This window comes from Oncorhynchus nerka, linkage group LG7 (genome assembly GCF_034236695.1).
Source record: "Oncorhynchus nerka isolate Pitt River linkage group LG7, Oner_Uvic_2.0, whole genome shotgun sequence".
Classification (NCBI taxonomy): Eukaryota; Metazoa; Chordata; class Actinopteri; order Salmoniformes; family Salmonidae; genus Oncorhynchus; species Oncorhynchus nerka.
The window spans coordinates 76,018,445-76,037,467 of NC_088402.1; the positions used below are offsets into that span (position 1 = coordinate 76,018,445).

The 19,023-nt window shown below is 42.7% G+C and overlaps 1 protein-coding gene across 1 annotated transcript in view; it reads right to left on the minus strand.

The window, feature by feature from the left end:
- The window catches only part of LOC115132411 (sushi, von Willebrand factor type A, EGF and pentraxin domain-containing protein 1-like), a 55,012-nt gene extending 37,032 nt beyond the window's left edge, over nt 1-17,980 (minus strand). Inside the window, exons 1-15 of the mRNA XM_065021090.1 lie at nt 17,888-17,980; nt 15,664-15,749; nt 15,299-15,487; nt 14,976-15,075; nt 14,609-14,682; nt 14,324-14,506; nt 10,468-10,641; nt 7,628-7,816; nt 7,307-7,406; nt 6,942-7,015; nt 6,657-6,839; nt 5,708-5,997; nt 932-1,264; nt 353-414; nt 63-265 (exon numbers count right to left, since the gene is read on the minus strand). Of these exons, the coding sequence (XP_064877162.1) occupies nt 63-265; nt 353-414; nt 932-1,264; nt 5,708-5,997; nt 6,657-6,839; nt 6,942-7,015; nt 7,307-7,406; nt 7,628-7,816; nt 10,468-10,641; nt 14,324-14,506; nt 14,609-14,682; nt 14,976-15,075; nt 15,299-15,487; nt 15,664-15,739 (2,230 nt within the window). The 5' untranslated portion in view covers nt 15,740-15,749; nt 17,888-17,980. The remainder of the gene's footprint in view (nt 1-62; nt 266-352; nt 415-931; nt 1,265-5,707; nt 5,998-6,656; nt 6,840-6,941; nt 7,016-7,306; nt 7,407-7,627; nt 7,817-10,467; nt 10,642-14,323; nt 14,507-14,608; nt 14,683-14,975; nt 15,076-15,298; nt 15,488-15,663; nt 15,750-17,887) is intronic.
- Nucleotides 17,981-19,023: the final 1,043 nt, after the last annotated feature.

Below are 19,023 nucleotides of genomic sequence, written 5' to 3' on the forward strand. Positions count from 1 at the left end.
TGTCCTAGACTTGGCACTCTGGTACCGCTTGCTATGCGGTAGTAGAGAGAACAGTCTATGACTGGGGTGGCTGGGGTCTTTGAAGCTCTCAACCTGCTCCACTGCAGCCCCGTCGAAGAGAATTGGGGCGTGCCCAGTGCTCCTTTTCCTGTAGTCCACAATCATCTCCTTAGTCTTGGTTACGTTGAAGGATAGGTTGTTATTCTGGCACCACCCGGCCAGGTCTCTGACGACCTCCCTATAGGCTGTCTCGTCGTTGTTCAGGCTGTTGGGTCATCTGCAAACTTAATGATGGTGTTGGAGTCGTGCCTGGCCATGCAGTCGTGGGTAAACAGGGAGCCTGAGCACGCACCTCTGGGGTGCTCCAGTGTTGAGGATCAGCATGGCAGATGTGTTGCTACCTACCCTCACCACCTGGGGGCGGCCCGTCAAGAAGTCCAGGATCCAGTTGCAGATGGAGGTATTTAGTCCCAGGTTCCTTAGCTTAGTGATGAGCTTTGAGAATACTATGGTGTTGAAGGCTGAGCTGTAGTCAATGAACAGCATTCTCACATAAGTGTTCCTTTTGTCCAGGTGGGAAAGGGCAGTGTGGAGTGCAATAGAGATTGCATCATCTGTGGATCTGTTTGGGCGGTATGTAAATTGGAGTGTCTAGGGTTTCTGCGATAATGGTGTTGATGTGAGCCATTACCAGCCTTTCAAAGCACTTTGGACGTGAGTGCTACGGGTCTGTAGTCATTTTGGCAGGTTGCCTTAGTGTTCTTGGGCAAAGGCACTATGGTGGTCTGCTTGGAACATGTTGGTATTACAGACGCAATCAGGGACATGTTGAAAATGTCAGTGAAGACACCTGCCAGTTGGTCAGCACATGCCCGGAGCACACATCCTGGTAATCCGTCTGGCCCCGCAGCCTTGTGTATGTTATACTCACGTCGGTTACAGAGTGCGTGATCACACAGTTGTCCGGAACAGCTGATGCTCTCATGCATGCCTCAGTGTTGCTTGCCCCGAAGCGAGCATAGAAGTGATTTAGCTCGTCTGGTAGGCTTGCGTCATTGGGCAGCTCATGGCTGTACTTCCCTTCGTAGCCTGTAATAGTTTGCAAGCCCTGCCACATCCGACGAGCGTCGGAGACGGTGTAGTATGATTCAATCTTAGCCCTGTATTGACGCTTTGCCTGTTTGATGGTTCGTCGCAGGACATAGCGGTATTCCTTGTAAGCTTCCGGGTTAGAGTCCCGCATCTTGAAAGCAGCAGCTCTACCCTTTAGCTCAGTGTGAATGTTGCCTGTAATCCATGGCTTCTGGTTGGGGTATGTACGTACAGTCACTGTGGGGACGACGTCCTCGATGCACTTATTGATAAAGCCAGTGACTGATGTGGTGTATTCCTCAATGTCATCTGAAGAATCCCGGAACATGTTCCAGTCTGTGATAGCAAAACAGTCCTGTAGTTTAGCATCTGCTTCATCTGACCACTTTTTTTACATACCGAGTCACTTGTGCTTCCTGCTTTAATTGTTGCTTGTAAGCAGGAATCAGGAGGATAGAGTTGTGGTCGGATTTACCAAATGGAGGGCGAGGGAGAGCTTTGTACGCGTCTCTGTGTGTGGAGTACAGGTGATCTAGATTTTTTCCCCCTCTGGTTGCACATTTAACATATTGATAGAGATTTGGTAGAACTGATTTAAGTTTCCCTGCATTAAAGTCTCCGGCCACTAGGAGCGCCGCCTCTGGGTGAGTGGTTTCCTGTTTGCTTCTTTCCTTATACAGCTGACTGAGTGTGGTCTTAGTGCCAGCATCTGTTTGTGGTGGTATATAAACAGCCACGAAAAGTATAGCTGAGAACTCTCTAGGCAAGTAGTGTGGCCTGCAACTTATCACAATAGAAATATTCAGGCGAGTAAAATCTAGAGACTTCCTTAGATTTCTTGCACCAGCTGTTGTTACCGGAGTCTTACCGGAGTGTGTGGTTCTATACTACCGGTGCAGCGTATATCCTGCTAGCTGAATATCCATGTCGTAATTCAGCCACGATTTAGTGAAACATAGGATATTACAGTTTCTGTCCCATTGGTAGGATATTCGTAATCGTACCTCGTCTAATTTATTGTCCAATGATTGCACGTTGGCGAGTAATATTGACTGTAACGGCAGCTTTCCTACTTGACTTCTCCGGGTAGGCTAGGTAATGCTATGGAGAAGAACATGAGGGGTCAGAAGCAAAGCCATTGCTCGGCTATATACAGTACACCGAGTGTACAAAACATTGAGTCGCACCCCCTTTAACCATCAGCATAGGTTCTACAACATGTTGAAAGCGTTCCACAGGGATGCTGGTCCATAGCTGGTCCATATTGACTCCAATGCTTCCCACAGTTGTCAAGTTGGCTGGTTGTCCATTGGGTGGTGGACCATTACACACGGGAAACCCACTGTTCCTAGGCCGTCATTGAAAATAAGAATTTGTTCTTAACTGACTTGCCTAGTTAAATAAAGGTAAAATAAAATAAACTGTTGAGTGTGAAAACACAGTAGTGTTGCAGTTCTTGACACACTCAAAACGGTGCGCCTGGCACCTACTACCATACCCCATTCAAAAGGCACATAAATATTTTGTCTTGCCCATTCACCATTTCAATGGCACACATACAGAATCTGTCTCAATGCTTAAAAATCCTTTAAACGTTCTCCTCCCATTCATATACACTGAAGTGGATTTAACAGGTGAAATCAATAAGGGATCATAGCTTTCACCTGGATTCACCTGGTCAGTCATGGAAATATCAGTTCATTAGGTACACCCATTAGTACCAGGTCAGACCCCCCTTTGACTCCAGAATAGCCTGAATTATTCGGGGCATTATACAAAGTGTCGGAAACATTCCTCAGGGATGTTGGTCCATGAAGAAGCGACAGCATCACGCAGTTTCTGCAGACTGGGCGGCGGCACATTCATGCTGCAAACAGCCGGTTTCATTTAAACCCAAAGATGCTCTAATGGGTTGAGGTCTGTGGACTGCACAGGCCACTCAAGTAAACTGAACAAACTGTCATGTTCCAGGCAATGTTTTTCCACTCCTCAATTATCCAGTGTTGGTGATCACGTGCCTCCTCTTGTTTTTAGCTGATAAGAGTTGGACCTGGTGTAATAGCCCATCCGTGACCGATGAGTTGTGTCTGTCCGAGAAGCCGTTCTACATACCACTGTTGTACTGTTATTATTTGCTTGTTGCCTGCCTGTTAGCTTACATGATTCTTGCCATTCTCCTTCAACCTCCCTCATCAGCAAGCTGTTTTCGCCCACATGACTGCCGCTGACTGGATGTTTTTTTGCACGTAGCACCATTCTTGATAAACCCTAGACACTGTTGTGCGTGAAAAGCCTAGTGCGGGAGAAGCCCGGCTACCGTTTCTTAGATACTGGATCCTGCGCACCTGGCACTGACGATCACACCACGCTCAGTCGCATTGGTCACTCTTTTTACCCATTCTAAATGTTCAATCGAACAGTAACCGAATGCCTCGATATAGCAAGCCACGTGACTCACTATCTATAGGAACGATCCTTTTTCGTGACTGGGTGGTACCTAATAAACAAAAGTAAGTGATTTTTATATATATAAAAAACAAACAGATTAGGATTGTGCCAAGCATTATCAAAACGCTCTTACTGTGGACATCTTTGTAGTAGCCACAGTAGTGGGGTTTGTTGTAGTCAAAAGGGCTATAAAGACATTACATATACAGTTGAAGTCAGAAGTTAACATACACCTTAGCCAAATACATTTAAACTCAGGTTCACAATTTCTGACATTTAAAATCAGAGTAAAAATTTCCTGTCATACAGGCTGACCACCGCTTGTGTCGCATGCGCTGCAAAATAAAGTTAGAAATCTATATTATTCAATTATTATGCGCGCGCCAACCAGCATCTGCGTTGCCAAGGCCTAAAATAGAAGTCAAAATGCATTTATGCACGATGGCGTATGCGTGCAGCCGGATTGGATTCAGTGATAGGTCACCACTTTATTAGGATCACCACTTTATTTTAAGAATGTGAAGTGTCAGGATAATAGGAGAGTGAATTATGTATTTCAGCTATTATTTCTTTCATCACATTCCCAGTGGGTCAAAAGTTTATATACACTCAATTAGTATTTGGTAGCATTGCATTTAAATGGTTTAACTTGGGTCAAATGAGTCAGGTAGCCTTCCACAAGCTTCCCACAATAAGTTGGGTGAATTTTGGCTCATTCCTCCTGACAGAGCTGGTGTGAATTAGTCAGGTTTGTAGGCCTCCTTGCTCGCACATGCTTTTTCAGTTCTGCCCACAAATTTTCTATGGGATTGAGGTCAGGGCTTTGTGATGGCCACTGTAATACCTTGACTTTGTTGTCCTTAAGCCATTTTGCCACAACTTTGGAAGTATGCTTGGGGTTATTGTCCATTGAAGACCCATTTGCGACCAAGCTTTAACTTCTTGACTGATGTCTTGAGATGTTGCTTCAATATATCCACAATTTTCCTCCTCATGCTGCCATCTATTTTGTGAAGTTCACCAGTCCCTCCTGCAGCAAGCACCGCCACAACATGATGCTGCCACCCCCGTGCTTCACGGTTGGGATGGTGTTCTTCAGCTTGCAAGCCTCCGCTTTCTCCTCCATAACAATAGTCATTATGGCCAAACAGTTCTATTTTTGTTTCATCAGACCAGAGGACATTTCTCCAAAAATACAATCTTTGTCCCCATGTCCCCTTTTTTTAATGGTGGTTTTGGAGCACTGACTTCTTCCTTGCAAAGCGGACTTTTAGGTTATGTCAGTATAGGACTAGTTTTACTGTGGATATAGATGCTTTTGTACTCGTTTCCTCTGGCATCTTCACAAGGTCCTTTGCTGTTGTTCTGGGATTGATTTGTACAATAATCTATATGAGACAGAAGGCGTCTCCTTCCTGAGCGGTATGACGGCTGCGCGGCTATGGTGTTTATACTTGCTTACTATTGTTTGTACAGATGAACGTGGTGTTTGGAAATTGCTCCCAAGGATGAACCAGACTTGTGGTCTACATTTTTTTCTGAGGTCTTGGCTGATTTCTTTTGATTTTCCCATGATGTCAAGCAAAGAGGCACTGAGTTTGAAGGTAGGCCTTGAAATACAGCCACAGGTACACCTCCAATTGACATGGCAGAGTAAACTTAGCGCATGTAAAGTTCTGACCCACTGGGATTGTGATACAGTGAATTATAAGTGAAATAATCTGAAAACAATTGTTGGAAGAATTGGGTCATGCACAAAGTAGATGTCCTAACCGACTGGCCAAAACTATAGTTCGTTAACAAGAAATTTGTGGAGTGGTTGAAAACGCGTTTTAATGACTCAAACCTAAGTGTATGTAAACTTCCGACTTCAACTGTAATTAGGCCACTAACTATTCTTGTCCGGTCTGTCATAACACTTTACTGTTATGATCTCTTAAATGCTTTAATGAGCCAGTGTGGTCCAAGGAGTAGAATGGTGTTGGACCCAATAGCTAGTCCATCACAAATAAAGTGCAAAAAGGGAAAATAAATACCAGAGGTTGCTATGCACAGGCATGCATATGGAGAAAAACAACAACTACCATGAACACTAACACATGTACCATCTTTTCTTATCAAAAACACCTCAATGTGTTTATATGAGTAGAGGTCAATTCCATTAAAAAAAGACAGTTTGCTGACACATTGGTATTCCCGTCATAAACACCAAATGATGCAAAATATCTGAGCTAAAGTATATGCTGAATTGTGTTAAATAACAAACAGTGAAATCAGTCTTACCTTTGCATGTTGGGTAAGGAGCTGACCAGCCTTCTATTTCACAGGTCAGACTGGCTTGTCCCTCCATCTCATATCCAGCATTACACCTATACGTCACAAAAGACATGTACGTATAGGGGGGACGGCCGTCAATCCGAACACCATTCTCAACAACAGGATTAGGACATGACACCACTGCAGACGTAAACAAACATGTGTCATTAGCTGCTGTTTTGAGGTGAACAACATGACAAAAGTATATTATTTATTGGTTTTAGACTACTTGAAGCAATAAACAATGTTATAATCACCCATTTATGAATAATGCAACTAATCATTATCTATCAAATAGTGTAGATTCTATTGAAACCTACTTCCTCTGAGCTTAATGTTGCATCATGATTATTAGATTAGGCCTACACATTAAACATGCTTTAGACTGCTTGCCTGTCTCATGCACATCTGTGATAATGTTTGATTTTATTAAGCTAGATACGGTGATATTTACACATTTATCTTTCAGATGAGGTCATCTGGAACTTGATCATGACTGTGTGGTGGAGGAAAAAAGTGGAAGCACAAATAGATTTTACAGGGTAAGCAACTTGTGTCAAACTCATTCCATGGGGGGCTGAATGTCTGCAGGTTCTCCTCCCTTGTACTTGATTGATGAATTAAGGTCACTAGTTAGTAAGGAACTCCCCCTCATCTGCTCATCTTAATTGAAAGGAGAAACCAGTAGACACTAGGCCCTCCATGGTGTGAGTTTGACACCCCTGGTGTAAGCAGTTCATTATTGTTTTGTTAACAATCATACTTATAAAAACAGGGGAAAAGGAAAGCTTTCAACATACTTTTACACTCAGGTGGAGCTGGCTGGAATTCTCCATTCTCACTGCAGGTTATGGATTTAGCTCCAACCAGAGTGTAATTCTTCTCACAGTCATATTGCACGACACTTCCATAGTCATACGTATCATCAGGTGGGACAACAGGCCCACCGTTGACAATGTTTGGGGGCTTTCCACACTTCACCACTGCAGATTAGAGCACAACAGCAGTTATGAAGAGATGATTCAGGCACATGTACAGAACTGTTAATGTTATTTTCACTTGACATGCTCCTTCAGATTACCAACCTTCACATACAGGAACTCTGCCATCCCAGCCTCCATCCATACAGGTCCTTACACCACTGCCCACAAGCACATAGCTGAAATATAGAAAGATTAGACAATACGAGACACTTTTTACAACTTTGCTTTCAGGATAGTAAGGGTTACAGAGACTGTTCACAACTCTGATCAAAATAGTAATAACAGATAATACACCTAAAATTGAATTACTTTTTGTTTAGCTTTTAGGGAGGGAAGTTTGATTAAGGCCTATTTGGAAAAATCACTAAATTAGGCCAACAAATGAACAGCTTTGTGAAAATGTTGACATGTTAATTCTAAAAAATAAAAAACATTTAATAACATCTAAGACTCAAGAAAGCACTGACCCAGTATTACAGGTAGCAACTACCTGGTCTCCAAACAAGACCCCCTCAGAGATATTAAACTGGCCGTTCGTCACTTCTCCTGGGCTGCCACACGACTTCCCTGAAACAACCATAGAGAAAACCAGTCAGATTTTCAAAATGACAGAGTGAGAAAGAGTTGAATGTTAGCACAAAACAGGTCCGAATTCCAGGCTAGTATTTCAATTTGATTTAAGGATGGGCAATGAATATATCAAGTTGAGTGGGTAAGTAAAAACTGGAAATATTTACAAGAATATGGCACAACTTTTCAGAACAAAAATAAATAGACGATTATATTACTTTCGCATTTCAGTTTCACTTCACTCCACACGCCAGCAGTACAGGTGACTGGCGGAGACCGTCCTGTACTGGCATATCCAATTGCACACTGAAAAGTGACATTTGCGCCATCTACAAATGTCTCTTGCGTGATGAAGGCATCTGACAAAACCATGTTTGCCCCTCCTATGGGTTTTGTACAGTTTTTAGCTGAAAGAGGTGGAGACAAAATTTAGTTCATGTTAATGACCAAGGTGAACAAATACAGGAGACAGTCTTACAGGCTGACTACACGAGCTTGTCACATGCGCTGCAAAGTAAATGTAGAAATCTATATTATTCAATAATTATGCGCGCGCCAACGAGCATCTGCGTTGCCAAGGCCTAAAACAGAAGTCAGTTCTATTTGTGACGCAGATCGCTCTGCAAATCCTGCATCTTCCATCTCCGCATTGGTTTATAGAAGCAGATGGCACGTGCCATCTCATTGGTTATACCCACGTGGGTGACTGAAAGACGAACGAGGTCAGTGGCGGTAATGAACCGAATTTATTAAAGTTGCCAATCACAATATAAAGTCAAGGAAAGAAAAAGCCTGGAAGGAGGAGAAATGACTAGAAACGAGTCGGTTGATCGTTATGTGTAGATTAATTGGCGGAGTAGAGGACCTTGTGCATTTCAGGTAAAATAACTAAATGTTTATATCACAGGACAAATTAGCTAGCAACAGCAAGCTAGCTAAATAGGACAAATTTGCTAGCAAGTGCAAGCTAGCCATCTAAATTGCCATAAATATTTAATGTTTTTTGACCTGTCCCCAAATGAATATAATTGGTTCAGAGTTTGTTTTGATATATTTTAACCTGCGCATCAGGATCACGATTGATGTGAGGGGGGGGGGGGATGCATTTATGCACGATGGCGCACGCGTGCAGCCGGATTGGATTCCGTGATAGGATCACCACTTTATTTTAAGAATGTGAAGTATCAGGATAATAGGAGAGTTAATTATTTATTTCAGCTATTATTTCTTTCATCACATTCCCAGTGGGTCAAAAGTTTATATACACTCAATTAGTAATTGGTAACATTGCCTTTAAATGGTTTAACTTGGGTCAAATGAGTCAGGTAGCCTTCCACAAGCTTCCCACAATAAATTGGGTGAAGATTGGCCCAATCCTCCTGACAGAGCTTTTGTAACTGAGTCAGGTTTGTAGGCCTCTTTGCTCGCACACACTTTCAGTTCTGCCCACACATTTTCTATAGGATTGAGGTCAGGGCTTTGTGATGGCCACTGTAACACCTTGACTTTGTTGTCCTTAAGCCATTTTGCCACAACTTTGGAAGTATGCTTGGGGTTATTGTCCATTGAAGACCCATTTACGACCAAGCTTTAACTTCCTGATTGATGTCTTGAGATGTTGCTTCAATATATCTACATACATTTTCCTCCTCGTGATGCCATCTATTTTGTGAAGTTCACCAGTCCCTCCTGCAGCAATGCACCCCCACAACATGATGCTGCCACCCCCGTGCTTCACGGTTGGGATGGTGTTCTTTGGCTTGCAAGCCTCCCCCTTTTTCCTCCAAACATAACGATGGTCATTATGGCCAAACAGTTCTATTTTTGTTTCATCAGACCAGAGGACATTTCTCCAAAAAGTACAATCTTTGTCCCCATGTCCCCTTTTTTTAATGGTGGTTTTGGAGCAGTGGCTTCTTCCTTGCAAAGCGGACTTTTAGGTTATGTCAGTATAGGACTCTTTTTACTGTGGATATAGATACTTTTGTACTCGTTTCCTCTGACATCTTCACAAGGTCCTTTGCTGTTGTTCTGGGATTGATTTGCACTTTTTGCACCAGAGTACAATCATCTATATGAGACAGAAGGAGTCTCCTTCCTGAGCGGTATGAGGGCTGCGTGGTCCCATGGTGTTTATACTTGCGTACTCTTGTTTGTACAGATGAATGTGGTACATTCAGGCGTTTGGAAATTGCTCCCAAGGATGAACCGGACTTGTGGCCTACATTTTTTTAACCCCCTGAGGTCGTGGCTGATTTCTTTTGATTTCCCCATTATGTCACGCAAAGAGGCACTGAGTTTGAAGGTAGGCCTTGAAATATATCCACAGGTACACCTCCAACTGACTCAAATGATGTCAATTAGCCTATCAAAAGCTTCTAAAGCCACGACACAATTTTCTGTTATTTTCCAAGCTGTTTAAAGGAACAGCAACTTAGTGCATGTAAAGTTCTGACCCACTGGAATTGTGATACAGTGAATTATAAGTGAAATAATCTGTAAACAATTGTTGGAAGAATTGAGTCATGCACAAAGTAGATGTCCTAACCGACTGGCCAAAACTATAGTTTGTTAACAAGAAATTTGTGGAGTGGTTGAAAACGCGTTTTAATGACTCCAACCTAAGTGTATGTAAACTTCCGACTTCATCTGTAATTAGACCACTAACTATTCTTGTCCGGTCTGTCATAACACTTTACTGTTATGATCTCTTAAATGCTTTAATGAGCCAGTGTGGTCCAATGAGTAGAATGGTGTTGGACCCAATAGCTAGTCCATCACAAATAAAGTGCAAAAAGGGAAAATAAATACCAGAGGTTACGATGCACAGGCATGCATATGGAGAAAAACAACAACTACCATGAACACTAACACATGTACCATCTTTTCTTATCAAAAACACCTCAATGTGTTTATATGAGTAGAGGTCAATTCCATTAAAAAAAGACAGTTTGCTGACACATTGGTATTCCCGTCATAAACACCAAATGATGCAAAATATCTGACCTAAAGTATATGCTGAATTGTGTTAAATAACAAACAGTGAAATCAGTCTTACCTTTGCATGTTGGGTAAGGAGCTGACCAGCCTTCTATTTCACAGGTCAGACTGGCTTGTCCCTCCATCTCATATCCAGCATTACACCTATACGTCACAAAAGACAGGTACGTATAGGGGGGACGGCCGTCAATCCGAACACCATTCTCAACAACAGGATTAGGACATGACACCACTGCAGACGTAAACAAAGATATGTCATTAGCTGCTGTTTTGAGGTGAACAACATGACAAAAGTATATTATTTATTGGTTTTAGACTACTTGAAGCAATAAACAATGTTATAATCACCCATTTATGAATAATACATCATTATCTATCAAATAAATAGGGTAGATTCTATTGAAACCTACTTCCTCTGAGCTTAATGTTGCATCATGATTATTAGATTAGGCCTACACATTAAACATGCTTTAGACTGCTTGCTTAGCCTGTCTCATGCACATCTGTGATAATGTTTGATTTTATTAAGCTAGATACTGTGATATTTACACATTTATCTTTCAGAGGAGGTCATCTGGAATTTGATCATGACGGTGTGATGGAGGAAAAAAGTGCAAGCACAAATAGATTTTACAGGGTAAGCAACTTGTGTCAAACTCATTCCATGGGAAATCAAATTTTATTTGTCACATACACATGGTTAGCAGATGTTAGTGTGAGTGTAGCGAAATGCTTGTGCTTCTAGTTCAGACAATGCAGTAATAACCAACCAGTAATCTAGCTAACAATTCCAAAACTACTACCTTATAGATACAAGTGTAAGGGGATAAAGAATATGTACATAAAGATATATGAATGAGTGATGGTACAGAGTGGCATAGGCAAGATACAGTAGATGGTATTGAGTGCAGTATATACATATGAGATGAGTATGTAAACAAAGTGGCATAGTTAAAGTGGCTAGTGATACATGTATTACATAAGGATGCAGTCGATGATATAGAGTACAGTATATACGTATGCATATGAGATTAATAATGTAGGGTAAGTAACATTATATAAGGTAGCATTGTTTAAAGTGGCTAGTGATATATTTACATCATTTCCCATCAATTCCCATTATTAAAGTGGCTGGAGTTGAGTCAGTGTGTTGGCAGCAGCCACTCAATGTTAGTGGTGGCTGTTTAACAGTCTGATGGCCTTGAGATAGAAGCTGTTTTTCAGTCTCTCGGTCCCAGCTTTGATGCACCTGTACTGACCTCGCCTTCTGGATGATAGCGGGGTGAACAGGCAGTGGCTCGGGTGGTTGCTGTCCTTGATGATCTTTATGGCCTTCCTGTGACATCGGGTGGTGTAGGTGTCCTGATGCGTTGTGCAGACCTCACTACCCTCTGGAGAGCCTTACGGTTGTGGGCGGAGCAGTTGCCGTACCAGGCGGTGATACAGCCCGACAGGATGCTCTCGATTGTGCATCTGTAGAAGTTTGTGAGTGCTTTTGGTGACAAGCCGAATTTCTTCAGCCTCCTGAGGTTGAAGAGGCGCTGCTGCACCTTCTTCACGATGCTGTCTGTGTGGGTGGACCAATTCAGTTTGTCTGTGATGTGTACGCCGAGGAACTTAAAACTTACTACCCTCTCCACTACTGTTCCATCGATGTGGATAGGGGGGTGTTCCCTCTGCTGTTTCCTGAAGTCCACAATCATCTCCTTAGTTTTGTTGACGTTGAGTGTGAGGTTATTTTCCTGACACCACACTCCGAGGGCCCTCACCTCCTCCATGTAGTCCGTCTCGTCGTTGTTGGTAATCAAGCCTACCACTGTTGTGTCGTCCGCAACTTGATGATTGAGTTGGAGGCGTGTGTGGCCACGCAGTCGTGGGTGAACAGGGAGTACAGGAGAGGGCTCAGAACGCACCCTTGTGGGGCCCCAGTGTTGAGGATCAGCGGGGTGGAGATGTTGTTGCCTACCCTCACCACCTGGGGGCGGCCCGTCAGGAAGTCCAGTACCCAGTTGCACAGGGCGGGGTCGAGACCCAGGGTCTCGAGCTTGATGACGAGCTTGGAGGGCACTATGGTGTTAAATGCCGAGCTGTAGTCGATGAACAGCATTCTCACATAGGTATTCCTCTTGTCCAGATGGGTTAGGGCAGTGTGCAGTGTGGTTGAGATTGCATCGTCTGTGGACCTAGTTGGGCGGTAAGCAAATTGGAGTGGGTTTAGGGTGTCAGGTAGGGTGGAGGTGATATGGTCCTTGACTAGTCTCTCAAAGCACTTCATGATGACGGAAGTGAGTGCTACGGGGCGGTAGTCGTTTAGCTCAGTTACCTTAGCTTTCTTGGGAACAGGAACAATGGTGGCCCTCTTGAAGCATGTGGGAACAACAGACTGGGATAGGGATTGATTGAATATGTCCGTAAACACACCAGCCAGCTGGTCTGCGCATGCTCTGAGGGCGCGGCTGGGGATGCCATCTGGGCTTGCAGCCTTGCGAGGGTTGACACGTTTAAATGTTTTCCTCACGTCGGCTGCAGTGAAGGAGAGTCCGCATGTTTTAGTTGCGGGCAGTGTCATTGGCACTGTATTGTCCTCAAAGCGGGCAAAAAAGTTATTTAGTCTGCCTGGGAGCAAGACATCCTGGTCCGTGACAGTGCTGGTTTTCTTTTTGTTATCCGTGATTGACTGTAGACCCTGCCACATACCTCGTGTCTGAGCTGTTGAATTGAGATTCTACTTTTTCTCTATACTGACGCTTACCTCTTTGATTGCCTTGCGGAGGGAATAGTTACACTGTTTGTATTCGGTCATGTTTCCAGTCACCTTGCCGTGATTAAAAGCAGTGGTTCGCGCTTTCAGTTTCACGCGAATGCTGCCATCAATCCATGGTTTCTGGTTTGGGAATGTTTTAATCGTTGCTATGGGAACGACATCTTCAACGCACGTTCTAATGAACTCGCACACCGAATCAGCGTATTCGTCAATGTTGTCGTCTGACGCAATACGGAACATATCCCAGTCCACGTGATGGAAGCAGTCTTGGAGTGTGGAATCAGATTGGTCGGACCAGCGTTGAACAGACCTCAGCGCGGGAGCTTCTTGTTTTAGTTTCTGTCTGTAGGCAGGGATCAACAAAATGGAGTCGTGGTCAGCTTTTCCGAAAGGAGGGCGGGGCAGGGCCTTATATGCGTCGCGGAAGTTGGAATAGCAATGATCCAAGGTTTTTCCCGCCCTGGTTGCGCAATCGATATGCTGATAACAAGAATCCCTAAATTTTTTCAGATTAGCCTTGTTAAAATCCCCAGCTACAATGAATGCAGCCTCCGGATATATGGATTCCAGTTTGCAAAGAGTCAAATAAAGTTCGTTCAGAGCCATCGATGTGTCTGCTTGGGGGGGGGAATATATACGGCTGTGATTATAATCGAAGAGAATTCCCTTGGTAGATAATGCGGTCTACATTTGATTGTGAGGAATTCTAAATCAGGTGAACAGAAGGACTTGAGTTCCTGTATGTTGTTTTGGCCACACCACGTCCCATTAACCATAAAGCATACGCCGTCTCTCCAGTGAGCCATGTTTCCGTGAAGCAAAGAACGTTACAGTCTCTGATGTCCCTCTGGAATGCTACCCTTGCTCGGATTTCATCAACCTTGTTGTCAAGAGACTGGACATTGGCGAGGAGAATGCTAGGGAGTGGTGAATGTCTGCGGGTTCTCCTCCCTTGTACTTGATTGATGAATTAAGGTCACTAGTTAGTAAGGAACTCCCCCTCATCTGCTCATCTTAATTGAAAGGAGAAACCAGTAGACACTAGGCCCTCCATGGTGTGAGTTTGACACCCCTGGTGTAAGCAGTTCATTATTGTTTTGTTAACAATCATACTTATAAAAACAGGGGAAAAGGAAAGCTTTCAACATACTTTTACACTCAGGTGGAGCTGGCTGGAATTCTCCATTCTCACTGCAGGTTATGGATTTAGTTCCAACCAGAGTGTAATCCTTCTCACAGTCATATTGCACGACACTTCCATAGTCATACGTATCATCAGGTGGGACAACAGGCCCACCGTTGACAATGTTTGGGGGCTTTCCACACTTCACCACTGCAGATTAGAGCACAACAGCAGTTATGAAGAGATGATTCAGGCACATGCACAGAACTGTTAATGTTATTTTCAATTGACATGCTCCTTCAGATTACCAACCTTCACATACAGGAACTCTGCCATCCCAGCCTCCAGCCATACAGGTCCTTACACCACTGCCCACAAGCACATAGCTGAAATATAGAAAGATTAGACAATACGAGACACTTTTTACAACTTTGCTTTCAGGATAGTAAGGGTTACAACAGAGACTGTTCACAGCTCTGATCAAAATAGTAAAAACAGATAATATGCCTGAAATTGAATGACTTTTTGTTTAGCTTTTAGGGAGGGGAAGTTTGATTAAGGCCTATTTGGAAAAATCACTAAATTAGGCCAACAAATGGACAGCTTTGTGAAAATGTTGACATGTTAATTCTAAAAAAATAAAAATGTAATTACATCTAAGACTCAAGAAAGCACTGACCCAGTATTACAGGTAGCAACTACCTGGTCTCCAAACAAGACCCCCTCAGAGAGATTAAACTGGCCGTTCGTCACTTCTCCTGGGCTGCCACACGACTTCCCTGAAACAACCATAGAGAAAACCAGTCAGATTTTCAAAATGACAGAGTGAGAAAGAGTTGAATGTTAGCACAAAACAGGTCCGAATTCCAGGCTAGTATTTCAATTTGATTTAAGGATGGGCAATGAATATATCAAGTTTCGAGTGGGTAAGTAAAAACTGGAAATATTTACAAGAATATGGCACAACTTTCCAGAACAAAAATAAATAGACGATTATATTACTTTCGCATTTCAGTTTCACTTCACTCCACACGCCAGCAGTACAGGTGACTGGCGGAGACCATCCTGTACTGGCATATCCAATTGCACACTGAAAAGTGACTTTTGCCCCATCTACAAATGTCTCTTGCGTGATGAAGGCATCTGACAAAACCATGTTTTCCCCTCCTATGGGTTTGGTACAGTTTTTAGCTGAAAGAGGTGGAGGCAAAATTTAGTTCATGTTAATGACCAAGATGAACAAATACAGGAGACAACATTTTCATGTCAACTCACAAACTGTAGTAGTGTAAGCGACAAACTACCATCTGTAGAAAGAGGGAGATACAAAGAAATAGGATTCTGATTCTATACAGAAATTACCCCACCTTGAACAGTGAGAACAGTCAAGGCCAGCTGGGCCATCCATATCGTCAAGGACCAACAGACGTTAGAGGGCTGCATGACGTCTTTTCTGTAACAAGCAGCACACAATTTCCTGGTTTGCTTGTTCTGTACTGTTCGTTTTGCTAGATGCCCACCTAAGCGGATCAACTTCTCACAATATCCACTAGCCGACTAAACTCAACGATTTATGATGGAGCTGAGCAGCGTCTAGCGTGCCGATACGAGCTCTGGCGTCGCAAATTGAAGTTATCAAAAACGACAGATTTCAGCACCCAAATAATAGCACGCATGATTATATGTGATGTCGGAGTTTCAGTCCACCCACATTTGTCGCCACTCAACTCAATTTTAAATTGTAGCGTTTGATCGGCTAGCTAAATATCCACTTGCCTTAATCACACTGTTGGCAAGGAAATACACATATCACTCACAATAAGGTTTGCCAAATGTTAACGAACGTTACTGGACTCTGGGACCTAGCTAGCCCAAGAATGTACTCATAAGGAGCCTACAGTTATTCATTGAAGCCTTTACTGCTTAAAGGAGTAGTTCGCTATTTTAAAGCTTGATGTTAGATGACTCCTCACCCTGAAAGTAGTCTATGGGCCAGGAGAAACTAATCCATGGTTTAGTTCTTTATACAGCCATTACAAACTTCAGCCAACCCTAGATAAAAATCAATGGAAGTGATGGAGGGCATGTGAGCATGTTGTGTTATGGCCAAATCACCTTAAAAAAAGGTCAATCAAAACAAATATAGAGAGTTGATTTTAGGTGATTGACATGTTTCTCATGATCACTTCTATTGATTTTAGCTAGCAGTTGCTAACGTTTGTAATGGTGGTTTAAAAACAATTGTACCACAAATTACAGTTTCTCCTGGTCCATAGACATTTTCGCAGGGTAAGGAACCATCTAACAGTTGTAAAATTGTGAACTTGTCAAGGACTTTGCATGTTATTTCCAAAACATCCAAATACTATAAAATGTGAATCGATTCTAAACTGCGATAACGTTACGGTTCTAAAAACAAAGTCCTTTACTTTCATATTACAAATGCAAAATATACACTTAGTTTTAACTTGCTTTATAACATTTGCGGCCGACAGCATTTTTTCCCAGTTACAACACAGACATTAAGAGAATGCTAGAACGCTAATTACCCTTTTTTTGTAAACACATGCTGTAAAATGGAGATGTGTTCGTGTGGGAACTCTGACCCTAGTAAAAGGTGTGTAGTAATTGAACCTTTTTATTATTTCTAGCTGTCATGAAATATAGTTCAGACTGGTATCAGACTAGACGTAACATAGTATAATCAAGGACACTCAAATTAATATTGTAATGACCCTGGTTTATATGCGGCAGAGTCGATGTCCGCGCTTATAAACCCAGGGTCGTTAGTTTAACCAAGGACACTCAAATGAGTATTGTAACGAACCTGGGTTTATAAAACGCGGAAATCGACTGCCGCATATAAACCAGGGTCATTACAATATTAATTTGAGTGTCCTTGATTATACTATGTTACGTCTAGTCTGAGACCAGTCTGAACCATCTTTCATGACAGCTAGAAATAATAAATATGTTACAATTGGTATGGTTACATATGGTAGAAGGTTGCTTAAGGCAAGCGTGTTGCGTGTTCGAATCTCATCATGGACAACTTCCGCAGCTTCGCAACTACTTAGTATGTTGGAGAACCCTTCCTCTAATCCCGAAAACTAGCTAACACTAGCAGTAACCACCTAACTAACTAACGTTAGCCACAACAAATGGGAATTTGTAACATATGTTTCGCAAAAAAAATACTGTACCAATTGCAAATATTGTACGAAACGGATGATTGACGTTCACAAATGAATACATGAATACATACCATAAGAAAAGTAACATAATACTAAAGAAACTGTCGTAGATGTATGTAAAGAATCATATGAAATGCCCACGTTGGATAGCTACGTTCCTTATGTTTTAAAAACGGTACCGCAAACGATCACATCAAGCGTCTGGGAGGAAGATACCACATACTGTACTGTCTTTGAAGATACCTTAATCAAAAAGCAATACAGGTAGGTCGCGTCTATGAATGGGGTAGGACCGCCGGGCAAATTGTACCTGAATTGTCTAGCTACCGTGTTTGCGTACATGGCACTTTCTATAATAATTTACAATAATTATCAGCGTTATTTGGAAAAATCTTACCTTATTGTTCAAATGGTCTGTAGGCTTTCTTCACCTAGAAACTATATCTGCCTGGCTAGCAACATGACGTTTGTGTTACACCTGTGTTTTAGGGCATTGCTCCTCCCTTTCAGGAGCAAGGGGCCGTGTCCTTAATAAAGAGACAGTAAGCAAGCAATTCATTTTTATATATATATTTTTAAAATGGAACCTTTATTTAATTAGGCAAGTCAGTTAAGAAAAAATTCTTATTTACAACGATGGCAGAATCCGGACGACGCTGGGCCAATTGTGCACCGTCCTAGGGGACTCCTAATCACGGCCGGATGTGATGCAGCCTGGATTCGAACCAGGGACTACAGTGACACCTCTTGCACTGAGATGCTGGTGCCCATTTCGATTTGGGGAGAAAGGGCAGTGGGCACAAAAAGGTATAGCACATAAAAACACAAATAGAAGTGATTGTCAGGGCGGTGGGAGACTCCCCAAACATATGTACGAAGGTACTCTGGTCAGATGAGAATTGAGCTTTTTTGGCCATCAAGGAAAACGCTATGTCTGGCACAAACCCAACACCTCTCATCACCCAGAGAATACTATCCCCACAGTGAAGCATGGTGGTGGCAGCATCATGCTGTGGGGATATTTTTCATCACCAGGGTCTGGGAAACTGGTCAGAATTGAAGGAATGATGGATGGCGCTAAATACAGGGAAATTCTTGAGGGCAACATGTTTCAGTCTTGAGACTTGAGACTGGGACGGAGGTTCACCTTCCAGCAGGACAATGACCCTAAGCATACTGCTAAAGCAACACTTGAGTTGTTTAAGGGGAAACATTTGAAATGTCTTGGAATGGCCGAGTCAAAGCCCAGACCTCAATCCAATTGATAATCTGTGGTATGACTTAAAAATTGCTGTACACTAGCAGGAACCCATCCAACTTGAAGGAGCTGTAGCAGTTTTGCCTTGAAAAGTGGGCAAAAATCCCAGTGGCTAGATGCCAAGCTTATAGAGACATATCCCAAGAGACTTGCAACTGTAATTGCTGCAAAAGGTGGCTCTACCAAGTATTGACTTTGGGGGGGTGAATAGTTATGCACGCTCAAGTTTTCTGGGGATTTTGTCTGTTTTTTTGTCTTATTTCTTGTTTGTTTCA